Below are 20,445 nucleotides of genomic sequence, written 5' to 3' on the forward strand. Positions count from 1 at the left end.
TTATTTTTTGCATGATTTGTTTGTGGTTTAAGGAGAAAACGAACGAGCGACAAAAATTTTCACAATTATAATTATACATAATCTATCAATATTTTTAATTTTAGCATCTTTAATTTTATTTTTTAATTTTTTCATCTTATACTCTAAATAATAATCTTCTTTTTTTTTTTAAATATATATATTTATATATAAAAAGAAAAAAAATAAAGCTGTATTTCAAATTACACGTTAATCTTTTTTTTATGATAAAAAATATTAAACATGAATTTAAAATAAAAAGACGAAATAATAAATTTTATAATTCACGGGTATCTTGTGCTTTATATACAAGGTCCACGTGCAAATAATTATAATCTCTTGAAATATTAATATCTTATTTAAACAGTAAAATAATTTGTTTTTTAAATATATTTTTTTCAGTAAGAAAAAATTTTAAAAACTTTACGATTATTATTTCAAGCCTCATGTTTTTATTGAGATTATTTTTATCGATAAAAATTAGCAAGGGAGGATTCAAAGGAAAAAAAAAACTAAAATTATAAGCGGAAGTTTTTGTTTTTTAATGTAAAATAATAATAATTGTAACAATAAAATGACAAAGTTGCCGTTTGAATTTTAGCTTCATGCTACATTAATTATATATTTAATTTTTTTCGTCATTATTTGATTTATCTTAGGAAAAAAATATTATAAATTGGTATGCACGTGTCATAAATACTACAAGAGAAAAAAAAAAAAAAAATTATAAAATATCGAAATAATAAAGCTGTTAAGCTTATATTTTTGTCGTAAGAAATTTTTAGTGTTAAGAAAAAATTATTATTATTTCTTCTAATCATTTATTATTATTTTTTTTTATGTTATATATTTATTGTGGGCGTTACCTCGACAAATAATTCGGGATTAAAAGAATTAAATAGTATTTATCGTTTTTTTTTTTTGTTTATATTTTTATATATATTCATAGAGGGATATTTATCTTTTTATTTTTTCGATATTACAATATTGAATATTTTGTTAATTTCTTCATTTTCAATATGACTTTTATTTATCTTTGATGGACAATGCATCTATAACATCTTTTAAGAGCTAATTCATTTGTTTTTTTTTTTTTATATAATAATTTTGTCCCAGGTGAGGCGTTAAATTATATGGCAGTAATTAAAACGCAAAATGATAAATTGCTAATCTGCGCAGCAAATAAAGACTTTATTTTATTTAAATTATTTTATTTATTTTTCATAGCTCTGGTACAATTTGTGCGTTAATTTTAAATAAAATACGAAATTTTTTTCGAATGATATTTACTTTAAAAAATCAAAGTTAAAAATTATATATAAAAAAATAAATTTTATAGTCAAAATTATTGATGAATGATAAATCAATATGTCATATGAGTTATAATTTAAAAAAAAAAAAATTTCAGCCATTCAATTTTTACAACAGTCTTTTAGAAAATTAAAATTACAATCATTAATTGTCACGCATCAAGTACAAGAGCTTGTTTATTCATTTTTTTTTTTTTTTTTTTTGATATTGGTATTTAACAAAATATAAATATTTTTAAAATATAAAAAAGACAGTATAAAATAATGAAAATGTAATAAATTACGCTGACCTGGGACAAGATAATATTACATATTGTTAATTTTTTTTTCTTTTTTTTTACTATCATAGCGATATTGCAGCCAAAATATGATTGACTTTTTCAACAAGTCAATCGTTTTTAATTTTTATTTTTTTATGCATTATTTATTTTCTTCATACGAAAGTCAAATTTATTATGAAATTATCAACTTGACTTTGAGATGTTTATGGCCTGGTCGTCTAATTTATTTTAAATATTTTTTTTTTCTTTTTAAATATCTTTTCTTAATATTAATATTAATATTTTTTTATTTAATTTTTTTTTCTTATATTTTCGGTGCTTCTTATCTTGATTGTTTATGTCAATCATTGGAGAGACAGGTTCTTCAGACAAATAATATATCCACTTCATTGCTCCAATTTAACTGAAAAAATTAAAATTAAAACATTTTTTTAAAAAATTAAATTAAATGTCTTGTTTATTGTTCGACTATGTAGAAAAATATGAAGATAATTTGGAGAAATGATTATTAATGCAAATACGATAAATGAGACGATGATAAGCGAGTCATGATTTATGAATAATGAACATAATAATAGTACAGTGATAAGCTAAAAATGATGCATGATACTTGTCGACATCTACAGCAATGAAAAAGAAAAAGAAAAAAAAATCCAAATGAATAACACAAGTCAATGAATTACAGCCAATTTGTTCAGCTTGAAAGAAGCTCAAGTATTTTTTTTTTTAATTTTACTTTCTTTTAAATCGATTAATAAAAAAATAACATGAACTTCATTCATAAAAATAATTTATTTTCTCACTACAACTGGACTTGAGAAAATAATAATATTAAGGAATTATTCTCGCTCAATATACAAATAAATAAATTATTTGCCTGATAAATTTTAAATAAATTAATAACATTTCTTCTTCTCGATATATAAAGACGTCATTCTGCATTCACAATTGGAAAAACATTCCTTTCGCATATAATAAAAATTAACTAAATTGACAATATTAATAGTTCAACTAACAAATATGGAGATAATAAAAATAATAATCAAAAATTAATTAAAATAATAAGGAAAGGTTTATTTATCATCAAATCGTGCATAATATTTACGACGTTAACAAGCTAATATATTAACTTGTGTGTATTTATGCGACTCACCGCATTAAAATGTTGTTCCAATTGTGTAACTTTTTATGTCATTGAGAAGATAATCACTTTCTATTTTTTGGCTTTTCTAAAAATATATGATAAATATGCGAATATGATGCGGGTGCAATGATGTGTGAATGATTTTTTTTTTTCAAATAAATACTATATCCTAATTAAATTAATTTTTTCTTTTTTTAACAACAACAAATACAAATGAGAAAAAAATTTATAAAAAAACAAGCCTGAAAAAATATTTAAATATTATTATTGATATAATGATAATATTAACTTACTTTTTTTTGAGTGTGAAGAAGCTTCGTCTTTTAGTCTCAGCTTGTGTTGGAGCTGGTAGTGTATGTGCTTTCGATGAGCCAGCACCAGATGTACCTTGTGCAGATTGTTTCAATGCTCCAACCCATTCATTCATTTCAGCATCGTCTTTGGCTTGGAACAAGTAATCTGCTCCACTTTGTAGTCTATTGAATAATTTATAAATGTTATTTTTTATTTTTATTAATATCATATTTATTGATTTATGGTTTTTAAAATTTTTTTGTTATACTTACTTAACCCGGAAGACGTGTTTCTTCTTTGTATAATCACTTGCAACGATAATTGTTGAACTTCTAAGATCAAGAGCAACTTCACCTTTGTATGTTTGATCTGGTGCTGATTTATAAGATTTTTGATCTTTGTATGATACCAATGTTTGTCCACGTATAACCATGTAAAGCTTGTCCCATGAACGATTTGATGCTTTTTTAGTTGTACTTTCCCATTCGTGTTTACGAACAAGTAAACCTTCAAATTCATCATCACTTGGACTTCTTTGTTCTGTGAATAATTTAATTCAAAATTTTAAATTAATATTTTCATATATTTATTTTAACATTTATATACAAATATATTTTTTTAGTCACAATGGGTAATAATCTAGTTTTAAAAAAATGTTATAATATTGTTATTTATTTTCTGCAACTCCATCTCCGTAATAATACCTGAAATATATATATATTTTTTTAAATACTAGTATCTAATTTATGATATTTAATAATGATGAATGAAAATTTGGAAAAAAAAAATATATAAGTAAATAACATAACACAATTCATGCAAAAATATTTAAAGCTTTTCTTGCATTGCAATTTTAATATATGGGGTTTTTTTTTTTTCGAGAGAGAGATAATTTAATGGGAGTTGGTTTTTCTTTTTTTTTTTTTTTTTGACATGACAGACTTACCGTGAAAACTATGATCATCATCACTAACACCGCTACGATCTAAGCTCGGTGATTTTGGTGTTTTTTTCCAACGAAAACTTCTGAATGGTGATTTACTGCGACTTCTGGTATTACGTTTCAATGTACCAGATTCAGAGCCACTTCCACCTCGAGGAGCTTTTTTTATATCAATACACAACACACATAATTTATTTACTACTTACTTATTTTTAATTAACAAATATTAATTATATTTATTTCATTTTATTTTTATTTATTTTTTTGTATTTGTCCATTCCCAAACTAAATTATAGTTGAAGAAAAGTTTATATTTTTTTTACTTACATGCAAAACATGCTTACATGCATTTATCTATTATTTTTTTTTCATCTAAAAATACTAATTATACTTTGGGAAATTTTTTAAGACAAAAATTAAATTAACGAGACAATGAAAATAATTTTTTTTCTTTTATTTTTCAAATTGAAAACAAAAGAACATCAAAACTATTTTGTTTATTTATTTATTTAATTATTTATTTATTTTGAAAAAATTTAATAAATTTATTCAATCTTGTTATTTAGGTATTTATAATTTTTTTAATATAAATAAAATGTTAAAAATTAGTGAAGTTTGTTGTGAAGACGAGTATGATTCAATGAAAAATTATGAAAAAACTCCAGTACTAATGAAACGTGCACCATTTTGGTCTGGTGCAGCTGTACAAAATGCTAAACTTGTTAATATATCAATGAAAGATTTTATAAATAAATACATGGTGCTAATATTTTATCCATATGATTTTACAATTGTTTGTCCATCTGAATTGATTCAATTCAGTGATAGATTTGAGGAATTTCAAGATTTGGGTAAATTTTAAAAAATACATGACAATCATGTTTAAATATATTTTGTATATATTTTTTTCTTGTTTAGATAGTGAGTTGATAGCAGTATCAACAGACTCACAGTATACACATTTAGCTTGGACAACAACACCACGACAAAACGGTGGTTTAGGAGGAATGAATATACCAATTTTATCTGATAAAAATCATCGTATATCAAAACGTTATGGTGTACTTGATGAGGAACTTGGTGTACCACATAAAGCAATATTTATCATTGATAATAAACAAATACTTCGTCATGTATCAACAAGTGACATGGCTATTTCTCGATCAGTTGATGAAGTACTGAGAGTTATTAAAGCATGTCAATTTGTTGATAAATATGGTAATGTTTGTCCAATGCGTTCACCATGTGATGATGATACTTGCGAGTCAAAAAATACTAAAGATAATGATTAACAACTTCAAATAATAAAAGCAAAAAAATTATTTTCTTTACTTTTTTTTGTCTCGTTAATTTTTTAATAAATATATTTTCTTTTTTTTTTCAATTAATTTATATATTTTTCTGGACTCATTATTGAGAACTTACTTGTCGGAGTTGACGGGAGAGAGGCTCGAGATTTCGGGGTTGTTGGCATAACACTTTGTATCTTCAATTCATCAGGACGAGATAATTCTTTCTGCCTTTGATCATGCACTATACCATACAAATTAAAAATAATAATTCATGCAACTTGCTAAATACATTATAAACCATTAAAATAGAATAATAAAATTAATTTTAATAGTGAAAGTTTGAAAAATTAATTGTAGAAAAATAAAACAACCAGTTTTTTTTTTTAGTAAAGTTTTAGTGAAAAAGAAAATAAAACGTGCTAACTTACCCTTGACCGCCAACCCATTTTTTGTTAAAAGCCAAACTTATATTTATTTTAATTACAATAAATAAAAATAGCAAACATTTAATGATATGTAAATGATAGAGTATGTAATTTATGTGAAAACAGTCAATTAGTTGAATAAATTGTACGGCAAATTTATTATAATAATTTATCTAAAAATAAAATTTGTTAAATATGTGTCGCCTTCGTTACTGTAAATAGCTCCATCACCTGTTTTTTTTATATTATTAAAATTATAAAATTACAAGCATGCAATGAATAAATTAAATGGTGCACATGTGAGCATAATAATTGTGATAATATTTAGTAAATGGGACAATATTTAGTAAATATATATATTACTAACCAAAGGACACATTTAAAAATGTTTTTTTAATTTTTTTTATTATTTTCTACCGAACACTCACCTTCCTTTGGTTTTTCTTGGGATAGCGGTGTTCGTGTAGAAGCCTTGGACAGTGTCACTGTGCATTCCGTGCCGCATTTATATTTTAATTTATTATTTCAATTTTTGTTATTATATTTAAATTGTGAGGGTAATATCATTTTAGATATTCATGATATTTATTTTGAAGTAGAGCGGAAGATGCTCGTTGAGGGAACAAGTTAGCAAAATAAATAATAAATAAAAATAAAAACGTGCTGTTAGCAATTTCATGCTTCACCGCAAAACCATGTTTTTAAAAATTATTTGTATTATTTTTTCATCTAAGTAAAGTCATCTGTATCAACGAGTTAATCTACTTGTAATTTTTTTTAACTAAAAAAGTGATTTTAATTTTTCAACTTGAGAAATTTGAATAATTGTTATTTTTTTTTTGTCTTTCATTTTTAATAAAAATAAAAAATAAATAATGAATAAATTTGCACATAAATTTGTGCTGATTTTCTATAATAATTTATTATGATGAAAATTTTATTTGTTAAAATTAATAATAAATGAAAAATTATCTTACCGTGATCATCATCGCGGTCACTACGATCAACACCATCTGCTTCGGCTCTAAAAAACCAAAAAATATATTAATTTATTTGTGGTTTATATAAATTAAAGATGTTGATGATGATTAATTTGTTATTTAAAATTACCGTTCGCTCATTGGTTCGTCTGGACTTGTTACAGGAGTTGCTTTAGCTAATCGTGCAGCTTCAGCAGCAGCTGCCTCCTCTTGTTTACGTCTTTCTTCCTCTTCACGTTCTTGTTCACGTCTTTTTAATTCTTTCAATTCAAACTGTAATAATAGAAATGAGAATAAATAAATAATTCATATTATAAATAAATAAATAAATACATACAGTTGTTAAACGTTCCAAGGCACTAAATCTTTCTTCTTGTGCAGCTGCTGATTTTTCAAATGCTTCATGTTTTTTAATTAAATTTTCAACTTCATCAATTGTCAATCCAAGTTCTTGACTCAATAAATATGGTTCTTGTGCAATAAGCCATGCCTCAGCAACAGCAGCATCTCTAGCAAATTGATAAACTTCCAATATTAATTGTAAATTTTCCCAACGTTCTTCCCATCTATGTAATAATGCATTTCTATGATCAGTCAATGATGTTAATTTTTCTTTAATTTGTAAACTTGCATAATGATTTCTTGATAATAAATCTTTACCAAGATTAATACATGCAAGTAAATTATCTTCACGTGTATCAATTTCAGCTTTTAAACTTTGATGATTATTCATTAATAATTCAACACCCGATACATCACGTGGTTTTTCAGATGTATTCATTTGTCTAACAACATCATCCATCCATATCATTAATGTTCTAACCATATTAAAGAATCTGAATAAATCACCAGTATCTTCAAGTTTCATACGTCTACCTTCACACAATGATTGTAAATTATTCCATGCAGCAACAACTTCTGTTTCACGATTTGTTATTTCATTTGCTTTATCACCAGCATAACTTGCTTGTAATTTTGATGATTCATCTTGTATTTGTGATACTTGATTTTGTAATGTTGATAAATCTTGAATAAAATTAATATGTTTACGTTGTAAAGCTGATACTGAACCAGCATCACGTCCAAGTTCATCAGACATTGAATTTTGTTTTTCCAATATTCTACCAAGTACATCTTTACAATCATGGAAAAATTTATGTAATTCTCTACTTGCTGCTAACATTTGTGTACGTGTTTCAATTAATTCAAGTAAATCTTGCCATACTTCATTTAATCCATCTTTCCATTCGGCAATTGTTGCTGCATCTGAATGTTCAGTTGCAATTAATGAATCAGCAATACCATTAACAGCAGCAACTCTTTCAGAACCAATTGTTTCAGTATCTCTTGCAAATTCTTTAAATCTTTCCCATAATAATGTAACATGATCATAATCAGTACCAAGTTCTTGACTACCAGCAACAAGTTCACGTTCAGTTATCCATTGTTCTAAATCATCAACTTCACGATTAAGCATAAATAATTGTAATGCTTCATCTAGCTTGGCACGTCTTTCACCAGCTAAATCTTTTAATCCAGCATATAATTTATCAACTTGTGATTGTTTAACAGCAATTTGATCAGCCAATGGATGTTGATCATTTATTAATTGTCTTGATGTTTCACCAAGTTGACGTATTGTATCAGCATAATCTTCAACAGCATTCTCCAATGATTCATGTTTTTTCATTAAATTTTGAGCTGATATTTCATCTTTACCACGATCTTCAACCATCATATATAATTCTTGTTCACTCATCCATGATTCAGCCTCAGTTGAATCAAAGAAATATTGTTGTGCTTTTTCATTTTGTAATAAATTTGACATACGATCATTTATTGAATCTTTTAATTCACGCCATTTTTCATTCAACTCAGATATAAGACGTTTAAATTCATCACTTGCTTCATGTTTTTCATCAATTAATTTTTGTCCATTACTACATACTGAATTTATTCTAATTTCATGATTATCAATTTCTGTTGATAGTGATTGATTTTTTTTCTTTAACATATGTACATTAAATAATGAATTACCATATTCTGAACTTGTTGCTTGTGGCATTTTTTCAGCAATCCATAATTTTTCATCTTCAATATCACGACGAAATTGAAATGCTTCTTTTTTCTTTTCCAATTGTCTTTGACGATCAATAAGTGGCTCTTTAAGTTGTGCAAATCTTTGTGCAACTTTTTCTTTTTTAAATTTAATTTCTTCCATTTTTTCATCTGGTACAGTACGTTGTAAATGATCAGCTTGTTTATCAAGTTCAATAACTTGACTTGCTTTAACAGCCATTTGTGTTTCAATCATTTGTTGTTTTTGCATTAAAATATTAACAGATGCTAAATCAGTACCAGTATCTGTATTTTCAATTTGTTTTTCAAGTTCATTCATCCATGAATCAATATCATCACATGTTTGATGTATAAGTACTTCACGATTAGCATCAAATAAACGTTCACCTTTATCATGTGTTGTTGTTTCAAGTTCTTCAAATTGATCAGCAAGTTCACTAACTTTTGGTGTTATAATATTCATTAATTCTGGTTTTTGTTGAATTAATTCATCAGCAGCACGTTGTAGCTGTTCTAAACGATCTTTATTTGATGCAATTTCAGCTTCAAATGCTTGATGACGTGTCCATTTACTATGTACTGTTTTAGCACTTCTATATGTTTCATCTTGTGCTGTAATATGTTTTTCTTGTACCCATTCACCAAGTTCTTCACAATCTTGTAAAAACATTTGTAGCTGTAATTGATCTTTTAATTTTTCCATTAATTTATTTGATTTATCACGATTAATATTACGTCTTTCATTAATATTTTCAGCTTTTTTTTTAACTTTATCAGCAGCAAAATGTCCTTCTTCAATTAAACGTGATGCAAATTGTACAACTGAATTAACTTTATCATCATTTGCATCCATTGTTGTCATAAATGCTTCATGACGTTTTATTAAATTTTCAGCTTGTTCATAATTTATTGGTGTTTCATCTTTAGCTAATAAATGTTCTTGTTGTGATAATAATACTTCAGCTTGTCTTGCATCACGATCAAATACTTGTAAATTAAGTGAATTTGATAATAAATTTTGTCTATTAACCCACATTTGATGAAGTTCTTCCCAGCCCATTTTTAATGCATTTAATCTTTCACGTAAAAACATGTATTGTGTATCACCATCACCAGCTTCATTTGTTAATTTTTCACCGTATTCCATCATTTTCAAATAATCATCAGTATAATTATCAATTTCTTCTTTAATATTTTGATGTTGTGTAAGTAATTTTTCAGCATCAGCAAGACTTGTTGGTGTATCTTCACTTGCAACATCTGTTTGTGTTTTAGTTAACCATGTTTGGAAATGATCTAAATCACGTAAGAAACGATGTAAATCACCAGCTTCTTCAAGTTTTGAATCACGTTCTTTTAACATTTGTGTTAATTCTTCCCATATTGTTTGTATTTGTGTTATTCTTTCACGTATTAATACAGCTTCTTCTGGATGTTCATCTTCAATACTTTGTGCTTCTTTTTCTAATGCATCTAGTTTAGCTTGTATTGCTGCTAAATCACGTTCCATACCACTTAAACGTCTTTGTAATGTCATAACACCAGTTAAATCCATTTCTAAACTATCAGTTTGTTGTAATATTCTTTTTTTATCCTCAATCCAAGATACAGTTTCACGACATTCAATATGAAATGTTTGTACACCATGTGCTGAATTAAGTGCTTCTTTTTTATTATCAGCTTTTTCACGTAATTCATTCCATTTTTCATTTAATTGATTATGACGTAAATGTATTTCCTCAGAATTTGGATGTTCAACATGTAATAATTGTCGTGCAAGTTGATTAACAACAGCAACACGTGATGCATTTGCATGCATTTCTTTTTCAAAACCATCATAACGATGTTTCATTATTTCAACATCTTCAATATCTTTTGCTGGTACCATTGTATCTAACATACGATTTTTTTCACCAATCCATTGTTCAACACCATCAGACTCACTAAATAATTTGTACAATGACAATGCATCAAGGAGTCTTTGTTTACGTAATTTTGCAAGTTCAAGAAGTTCCTTATAACGAGAATCGATTGACGCGAGTCTTTCAAGTACTTCTGATGATTTTGAATCTTGTTCACCAAGTGAATTAACTTGTTGATGTAATTGTTCAATAACAGTTGCATAATTTTTTAATTCATCAGTAACATCTTTATGTTTTTTTAATAATGATTGTACATTAGCTTCATCACGTCCAACATCTTCAGATGATACAAGTCTTAATGTATCTAACATCCATATATCAATATCAGCAGCATCAGCAAATAGCTGATGATAATCAACAGCTTCCTCAAGACGTTTACGTCTAAATGCTGATAAATCAAGTAAATGATTCCACATACCTAATATTTCTTGTAATCTTTCTTGTATTCTATCTGATCCAAAATGTTGTTGACGTACTAATTCATCACCAACAGCAGCAACAGACATTAATTGTGGTTCATGTGATGATATTTCATTTTCAAGTGCTTTATGTTTTGATAATAATAAATTAACTGTTGTTAAATCATGTCCATTATCACCACTTGATACAATTTGTTCTTTTTCTTTTGTCCAATTTTCTTCATCAGCCATATCCCAATAAAATTGCCATAATTTACGTGATTCTTCAAGACGTGCACGTCTTTCAACAGCTAAACGTACTAATTCAGAATATGCATCTTGTAATTGTTGTACTCTTTCAACAATAATTGTTGGATCACATGGACGATAACCTTCATCTTGTTCTAAGAATTTTTGACTTTGTTGTACAACAGCTTTAACACGTTCACCAAGTACATTTATATCAGCTTCAACTAATGAATGTTTTTGTAATAAATCTTCAACTCCCATTAAATGTTTACCATAATCATCAGTTAATAATCTTTGTTTAATTTCTTCCATACTATCAAGTATATAAAGCATTTCTTGAAAGTTTTGTTGTAATTGTAATGATAATTCAAGTCTCATTCTACGTGCACGTAATAGCTCAAGTAAATAATTCCATAAACGTAATACATTAACTTTTCTTTCATTAATTTTTAATATATCATGATAATTTTCAGTTTCAAGTTCTTGTGATACAGCCATAACAGCTTGTACACGTTCTTCATATGCAAATATATCTGTTTCAATTGCTTCATGTTTTTTAGCAGCAGCCTCAACAGCAGCAAGATCAAAACCAAAATTATCTTGTGATACAAGACGTTGATTTTCTGATAACCATGTTTCACGCATACTTGCTTTTCTATTAAATCTTGCAGCAAGTTGTTCTAATTTTTCTTGTCTTATTAGCTCTTCACGTAGTGCTAATTCACGTTCATGTTCAGATTTTTCTAATCTTTCCCATGCTTTATTAATATCAGATATCATTTTACCTTCTTTTGGTGTATATGGTTTTTGATTATTAGCACGCATTTTAGATTGTAATGTAAATAGCAATACTTCAAGATTACCTTTTTCAACAAATTTTGGTGGTTTTTCAATAGTACGATAATTTGAAAATTGTGATAGCTGTGATTGTACACCAACAAGTGAATTTGCAAAATGACGATCACCAAGTGATTCAATTGTACCCTCAATCCAACGTAATAAATCACTAGTCATACTTTCATATTCATTAATCATTCTATCATTTTCCATAGCAATACCAACAACTTTACCAATACGTTTACCATGTACTGTTTCTTGTTTCATTTTTGAAAAGTAATGATAATACGTTACGACATATGTTATTATTGATTTTTCATCTGGATGATCAACAAATATATCCTCAGCATCTAATAATTTAACAAGACCAAGTTTATCTTCAGCAACATTAAATGCATTATTTAAATTATTCATTGGATTTGATTTTGATAATTTATCAAATTGTATTAAATCTGGACGATGTTTATGTATTATTGCATTAAATGCTAAACCATCTCTCCATGATGTTGTAAAATTACGTACATTTACATTATGATAACCAGCTGTTTTCATTTGACACCATAATAATAATGCATCTTTTGCTGATTTTGTTTGTTGATTATCTGTTTCTTCAATTGTAATATCTTGTATTTGAAAACGTAATATTATTGTCCATATTAAACCAAGACTTAAACGTGGATTACCATCAACAATATCATGTGATCCCATATTTTCCAAATGTACACGTTGTTCACGTAAAAATTGTAATGCTTTATCAACATTTTCTAAACAATGAATACGCATTTTACCTTTTGTTGGACGTGGCAAACGTTCACCAGATAATATTTCTAATAATTTTATCAACATTTTACCATCACGCAAATCAACATATAAATCACCAATTCTACATGAACAACGTACCAAATGTGAATTAACCCATTTTTGAAATGTTTTTTTTTGTACAGATTCACGTTCACCTAAAAAACAAAAAATAAAATTAATATTTTACTCAATTAAATTTATCAACAACAATAACCACCTCGACGATCCCAAATAACTTTATCATAAAAAATTTCTAAAGAATCATTTACACTCCACAAACTAAGACTCGACATTTTTTTTTTAAATTAAAATTATTATTATTTTATTTTTCGCCAAGTTAAAATCAGTTAAAACAAAAAAACTAGGTGTGCCACTCTCTCATCAAGTATTGATGACGATTAAATTTATTTTTTATTATTGAGAAAAAAAAAAAAGACAAACAAATATCGCACCGGGTGATTATAAAACTGATAACAATATCATAAAATGATAATACCTTTCTTTATTGGTCAAAAATAAATAACAATAATTAAATATAAAAAAATTAATTACCTGCTAATGCTTTGATTCTTGAACGTTCAAATAATCTTGAACTTGAATTTCCACCATCGTATTCGTATTCGTCGACAATCTCCTGTTGTAACGTTGGATCCCATCCTGTACGCTGAACCGAGATGTCGGTCGTCATTTTATTAATTTGACCAACAGCTCAACAATATATTTAATTTATCAACCCTTTTTCAAAAGGGTGTTTATCTAAAAAAAATAATAATAAAACAAATCAATATAAAATATTAAAATCATCATTATAGACAAAGTTTAAAGTCTATACTCAATTATATAACCACACTCATCCTGCTTCATTAATGTACATTTATTTTTTTAAAATAAAAATTCATGAATAATTCATTTTTATTAATTTTTTACTTGTATGGCTTTTTCATATCTATTTTTAAATTTTTTACAATATTATTCAACTGTTATTTTTTTTGTTATCATCATTATCGATTGATAAACATTCAATAAATTTATAATATTATGCATTAAACAGGGCGAGGTCTTATTTGTAATTTTTTTTGTTTACAATTATCATCTGTGTGTGTGGGCAATCCAATATTAATGCTAGAATCATCATCATCATGGGTTACATCACTCGTATGATCTCATGATGATTGAGGAAGAAAATAAAATACCCAGACTACTACTCGTCAACATAAACAATAAATTAAACTAAATTGCCACACACACACCAGAGAACAAGTGTTGTTTTTTTATTCATCAAGTAAAGGTAGTTTTAAAAGATAAAAAAAAAAAAAAAAAAGGAAGACAAATATCATAAGGAAGTGTGCAAATAAAAATAAATAAATAAAAAGTAAAACTTTCTCATTTAACAATTAATTTAACGCTTCCAAGGCACCAAAAGATTTTCACCATCAAAAATGTTAATTACGTTAATTATTTCTACAAAAAAAAAAAAAAAACAATAATATATATAAATTTCTAGATTCTTTTTTTCTTTTTGTTCCAGACAATGAATCTTAAGTTTAGCGAAATTTATTTTCAAGATTATTACTGGCTTTGAATGGTAGACTCTGTTTTGGTACCGAGTCTTGGAATTCAAGTGGAAAACATGTTATCCAAGATATTTCTCAACGAAAATGGAATGAAACAGTTATGGAATTGAATGACTTTACAAGCTTGTAAAAAAAAAAAAAATGAAAATATTTATATTCTAAATTTAAACGTTGATGTATCATTTTGTCTGTTGACTGAGTTTGCTAAAAAAAAAATTGTGATTTAAAAAAAAAGCAACACATTTATCTGGGTTACAAGAATCAACATTTATTCACAGTCAACATTTGTCTATTGATTTTTTTTTTCTTCATCTAGATAAGCTAAGGCACTAAAACGATTCACACCCACTAATCAAGCTCATTTTATCGTTAATTTATTATTTTTTTTTGTCATAGAAAAATCATAAGAAATAAAACAAAAAAATAATTTTTTGAATATCATATATTTTTTACTTTGACGTTAATATTTGATGACTACTGTTCTTTTTATTTTTTTCTATTTTTATTTAATGTTCTAATCAAAGACTGTGTCATTGTAAACATGAATGAAATTTTACCAACGCCCATCATCACTTGCTTTGTAATTTATATCAATTACAGTATGTCATCATAAAAAAAAAAATGAAATATAAATTTTTATAGATAAAATATGATTATTGTTTTTTATTTCATGAACAAAATTATTATTAATGTAACCATGACAAGTTTTAAATTGTCACAGACAACAAGGCACGTTGACTTTTTTTTTTTTAATTTTCTTGGAGTAACTAACAATCAAGGAAGGCGTAGCATGATGAATCATCATCATGATGATGATGTCAATGACACTGAAGCAATGTCAGCAATTTGATACAATTACTGCAATGAAAATAGAAAAAAAATAAACAATTTCTAATTCTCTAAATACTTAATATTAATAAGAAAACGAAGCAGCTAATAAATTGATGATTTAAACAATGCCAATGTCAATTATCATTAAATAAATTGCCAAAAAAAAATTAGCGTTTTAAATTTAGAAAAAAAAGACAAATCAATGATGATTTTTTTTGTTTTTTAAAAAGGGAACAAGGGTTTGATATAAAAAAAATTTTAACATTTATAAATGTTTGGCGTTGTCATTTACCCTGGTGCCAAGGTGAGACAAACTACCCGAGACACACGCACACATAACAGAAATTCAAAGTTATTGATTTTCCGATACAGTCAACACGGCGCCAAGTTTTTTTTTTTTCTCTCGTATATATTACAACAACTAGGTACTACCATCATATAAAGTACTAATTTAAAAATATGTTATATTATCCCCTTGTACTATAGTGTATTTATTTTTATTTTCTTAGAATACGGTTTATGCTTTATTCAATTTTCTCACTGTCATTTTAACTCGCATTAAAACTCGATTCATTTAACTGGCCTCATTTCAACTCGAGTCACATCATCAACCAGCATTATTATCATTATCAGTATAATATTATTATAAAATATATATATTATCAAACATACAACACCTGCCTCGACTCACTTCCTTCCGTTTTAACTACCTCTATTATTTATTTTTATTTATTTTTATATATTCTTTGTTTTATCATCATTGCTTGCTCTTTTTTTTTTTTTTGCTATTCAAAGAGAAAAAATAAACTCAATACCATTTGTATAAATTTTTACAGCTATATATTTTTTTGTAGTTTGTATTTTTTATATTATTGTTGATACAGGTACACCGTTTTGACATTTATTTACAGCATTTTGCTATTACTGGTTACGACTGGAAAAAATGTAAAACAATGTCTTAGAATTCAAATCGAAACGATGGATTTCGATATAGAAATATTTTATAATTTTTAATGAAATTTGGTTTAACCTTTTTTTAATTTATTTAACAAAGTATCGTCAGTATTATTTAACAGCCCAAGATGAAAAAAAAATATTCAAGACGAGGGCAAGGGTTAAGACTATATATTTTATTATTATTATTTTTTTTCGTCTGACCTTATTGGCTTCGTTCACATACACGCCTCTAATTACGAAATTTAACGATGATCAAATCTTTGAATGAAAATAATAAATAAAAAGTTATGGATATAATAATAAAATTATTATTAAAATTGTGAGAATTATTTTTAAAAATATTAATTAAAATTTTTACGATTTATTTTAAACAGTGAATTATTGTTTTTTAAATTTTTTTCTTGTTTTTTTATTATTCAAGATTAGGATTGTACATGTAGTTTTATATATTTTAAAAAATTATTTTTTGTGGCTTTTAAAGTTGAAGTTACAAAAGAAGGAAGAACAGCCCTCGGGTGTTAACCGTTGTATGACGACAACGTCACATCCGCATTTACGTTAATCTACAACAGTCACTTTATTTGCCAGTTCTCTGACTTTATTGAATGCTAAAAGGAAAAAAAAAAAAATTGTTCATTTTCCGGTTGTATTTTCATGTCTTTTTTGAAAAAACATAAAAATTTAAAGCAAAATTTACAGTTAACAAAAAAAAAAAAATACTCTAATTTATTTGAAGTTTAAAATTCATTAAAATAATAATAATTGAATGATTTTATTAATAATAATTTAATTAATTAATAACTCAATTTAAACAGGACATTTAATTTATCAAAAAATAATGTAAATTTTATTTTTTCAAGAAACTTGATACGACTAGAAATTAAAAGCATCTCAAGCAATTCAGAAAATGAAAAGTGAAAATAATAAAAAGCAAAAAAAAAGGGTGCGTATTTGCGTGTTAACATGTTTTACATTTTAAATTGTAAGGAAAAGTAATTTTGTGTAAAAACTAGAACAACTTGACGACTTGATGAATCCATAAAAAAAAAAAATATATTTTAAATAAATAGAAACAATATAAAAAAAGCAAAGAAAAATTAAGGGCGTGGTTTTTTATAAAAAAAATCATTTATTTTTTTTTTTTCCAAATCATTGACGATAAAAATCATTCAAGTATTTTTATCTATTTAAGCTACGAATAGTGCTACGAACCCTCTCGTGTTAAGCATCATATATCTAAAAATAAATATTTTTTTAATTCTCTAAATCTATGCCATCGTCAATAATAACTACCCAACTATTTTTCAAATAAAATAAATATTTATAAATAATTTCAGTTAAAAAATTCATATTGAAATAATAAATAATATAAAAATAAAAAAAAATATATACACTTGAATAAACTCAATCAAGATTTCATTGATTTATTTTATCAACTTTTATAAAATAATAATAAAAAAAATTTAATAAATCACGAAAAGATAAAGTTTATCTAAATCACATAAAACTCAGAATTAATCTTAGCAACAATTTCAAGTCTCGACCAATGAAACTCATCTATACTCGTATAATATTTTTTTATTTTTTTATTGTTTATATATATATTTGCAGTACCTATCGATAAAGCTGACCGGTGAGTTTAACAACACACACACACCTGAGTTATTTTATGGGCCAGACAACTCCCTTGATTAAAACACATAATTAAAACAAAAAATAAAAAACAAAATTATAAATAAAATAATTCTACTCTCAATAGAAATACATTGTTGATATTTTTTTTTTTTTCTCAACAAGAGTCACGTTTCAAATATAGAATAAAGTTACTCCAAGAATTTTCGTTTTTTTTTTTTTCTATTTATTTATACCGAATCAATGTTTATTTAATTTAATTTATTTATTTATTTTTTTTTATTTGCATATATTGTTGTTAGTGTTACTTGTTTTCATTCTTATTTTATTTTTATTTCAAGGTCTTGATCGTGTTGAGACGATCCAAACGTCGCCAAAAAAAAAAAACTTTATTGGTAAAAGTTTTATGATTGATGCAGATGAATAACACGCGATTTTTTATCTGCAACAGGCAGCCGGTTTTTTAAATTCAAAAATACATTGTATATTTAAATCGCAACTTGTGAACTGTTGTCGCTGATGACTCGGTTAATATATTCATTATTCATTAATTCCAAAGATGGAAAATTAAAATTAAATACAAGTAGACATGTCTTCCAACTGACGTAACTGTAAACATAGTTTTTTTTTTTTTTATCTCTCCCAACGCGATTCAACCATTTACGCTTGTCAGTTTTATAATAACAACAATATTATTGTATAATTTAACTGAATGACTTGAAATATATCAAAAAAAAAAATATATTTAATTGTTTAAAATAATTAATTTTTGTTGAATAATTATTTCTTTTTTTAAGCTGGTTTAATTGACAATTAAATTTAAACTTAATCTGACGTGAATAATGTAAAAAATAAATATGACATCATCGACAATAATAAAATAATTTAATATGTCAAGTTTAATTTAAATTTGTCCAGAAATTTATATAAAAATAACTCTAATTTATCATTGTTATTATTTGCGCAGGAGCAGAATATTTTATATGAAAAAAAAATTCATCAATTACATCGATAATTGATTTTAAAAAATATATTTATTACATAAATAATAAATAATAATAATAAAAATTAAAAAAGATGAAATAATAAGAAAATTTAATAAGAAGAAAAAAAGATGATGCTGACAAAAATGGACTTTTATTTTTTTTTATTTCCTTTTCATCTTTCCCATCTTTCAATAGAACAAAAATTAGGTCACCATCGAGACAGGTTGTCACTTGACAGGTGAATCGTCAAAGAAATACAAAATTTATTTATTTTTTTTTTTTCCAGTCGAAAATACACCCCTTATTTGGAGCCAGACTATCGACCAGTTAAAAAAATAAAAATAAAAAAAACTTATCTCATGCTCCAAAAAACATAACAAATCAATTACAAATAACAACAACAATTACAGCATCAACAATTAATAATTAAACTTTAAAATCACTTTGTAAATTAATTAAGACACTATTTTATTTTTTTTTTATTGTTTTTTTTTCTTTTTGTATTTTTTTTTTCACTGAGAATTTGAGTGTTTAAACTTTGATTATTGAAAAATTTAATTCATAAATTTTTGGGATATTATTGATCACCGATTATTATTAGATGAATTTATTATTTATTTATTTTTTTAATCAATATGTTTTTTATTTTTTATTTTGTCTCTCTTTCTCTCTCAATCACTGAACGCCATTTTTACAACGGGCGGAATCTCGCCGCATCCTCTTATGACTTAATGTTATGTTTTTAATTTAAATGATAATTATTGATGAATTATTGTGATTAGTTGATGACTTACTTAGTTTAAATGATGATTAGTTAAATCCTTATCAATGCTGCACAAGACACATACAACCTTCACGTCAATAATATATAATTTACACACAAAATACCGTAATATGAAATACACTCCTTGGGTCTTTAATCCACCGCCTAGGCACTCGGCAAACACCACACCACACACTTTTTTTCTCTCCTTTTTTTTTTTTATTTTTTGACCGGTTTACAAATGAATGTAGTAACAAGGCGTCCTACTACGCCGTTAAAATATAGATCCAACTATTATTATACGCATGCGTTAATAATTTTTTTTTTATTTTTAAATTTTTATTGTTAATTTTTGATAAAAAATATAATCATTTATGAAAAAATTAAATAATAAATGAAATTAAAACAATAATTTATATTCATTTCGAAAATTTTAAATAGAAAACTTATTTTTTTTATAAACAAAATTATTTGTTTACTAATTTCGTAATTTTTTTTTTCATTTTAACAATAAATAAATGAATAAAGTTATTAATTTAAACTAAAGAAAATTAATAATGATAATTACTTAAATTTATGTGATATTTATTTATTTTTTTGTAGAAACTTTTTTGGTATTTGTTAGCTATAGAAACTATTAAAATAAGAGAATAAATTTTGAGTGTAATAGACGATTGATGGATATTTAATTTCGATAATATTAATATAATTAATATAGACTAATTATAA

At 25.5% G+C, this 20,445-nt stretch overlaps 2 protein-coding genes across 6 annotated transcripts; one reads left to right on the forward strand and one right to left on the reverse strand.

The window, feature by feature from the left end:
• Positions 1–1,641: 1,641 nt before the first annotated feature.
• LOC122853057 (spectrin beta chain) lies at positions 1,642–19,948 on the reverse strand. 5 transcript variants are annotated; one of them, XM_044153284.1, is made up of 11 exons: positions 19,748–19,948; positions 13,526–13,729; positions 7,025–13,128; positions 6,818–6,960; positions 6,685–6,731; positions 6,136–6,192; positions 5,416–5,523; positions 3,994–4,149; positions 3,320–3,587; positions 3,047–3,229; positions 1,642–2,012 (listed from the first exon to the last, which is right to left on the reverse strand). In XM_044153284.1, exons 2-11 carry the CDS (start codon positions 13,659–13,661, stop codon positions 2,009–2,011), a joined length of 7,206 nt encoding a protein of 2,401 aa, XP_044009219.1. In that variant the 5' UTR covers positions 13,662–13,729; positions 19,748–19,948; the 3' UTR covers positions 1,642–2,008. The 5 variants fall into 5 exon arrangements, with proteins under 5 accessions (XP_044009219.1, XP_044009220.1, XP_044009221.1 ...); XM_044153285.1 differs by lacking the exon at positions 6,136–6,192; XM_044153286.1 differs by lacking the exons at positions 5,416–5,523; positions 6,136–6,192.
• On the forward strand, positions 4,520–5,409 carry LOC122853059 (peroxiredoxin-2-like). The gene is made up of 2 exons (XM_044153291.1): positions 4,520–4,841; positions 4,909–5,409. The coding sequence occupies exons 1-2, from the start codon at positions 4,586–4,588 to the stop codon at positions 5,280–5,282; spliced, it is 630 nt and encodes a 209-aa protein (XP_044009226.1). The 5' UTR covers positions 4,520–4,585; the 3' UTR covers positions 5,283–5,409.
• Positions 19,949–20,445: the final 497 nt, after the last annotated feature.

The sequence above is a fragment of the Aphidius gifuensis genome, linkage group LG3 (genome assembly GCF_014905175.1).
Source record: "Aphidius gifuensis isolate YNYX2018 linkage group LG3, ASM1490517v1, whole genome shotgun sequence".
NCBI classification, from domain to species: Eukaryota; Metazoa; Arthropoda; class Insecta; order Hymenoptera; family Braconidae; genus Aphidius; species Aphidius gifuensis.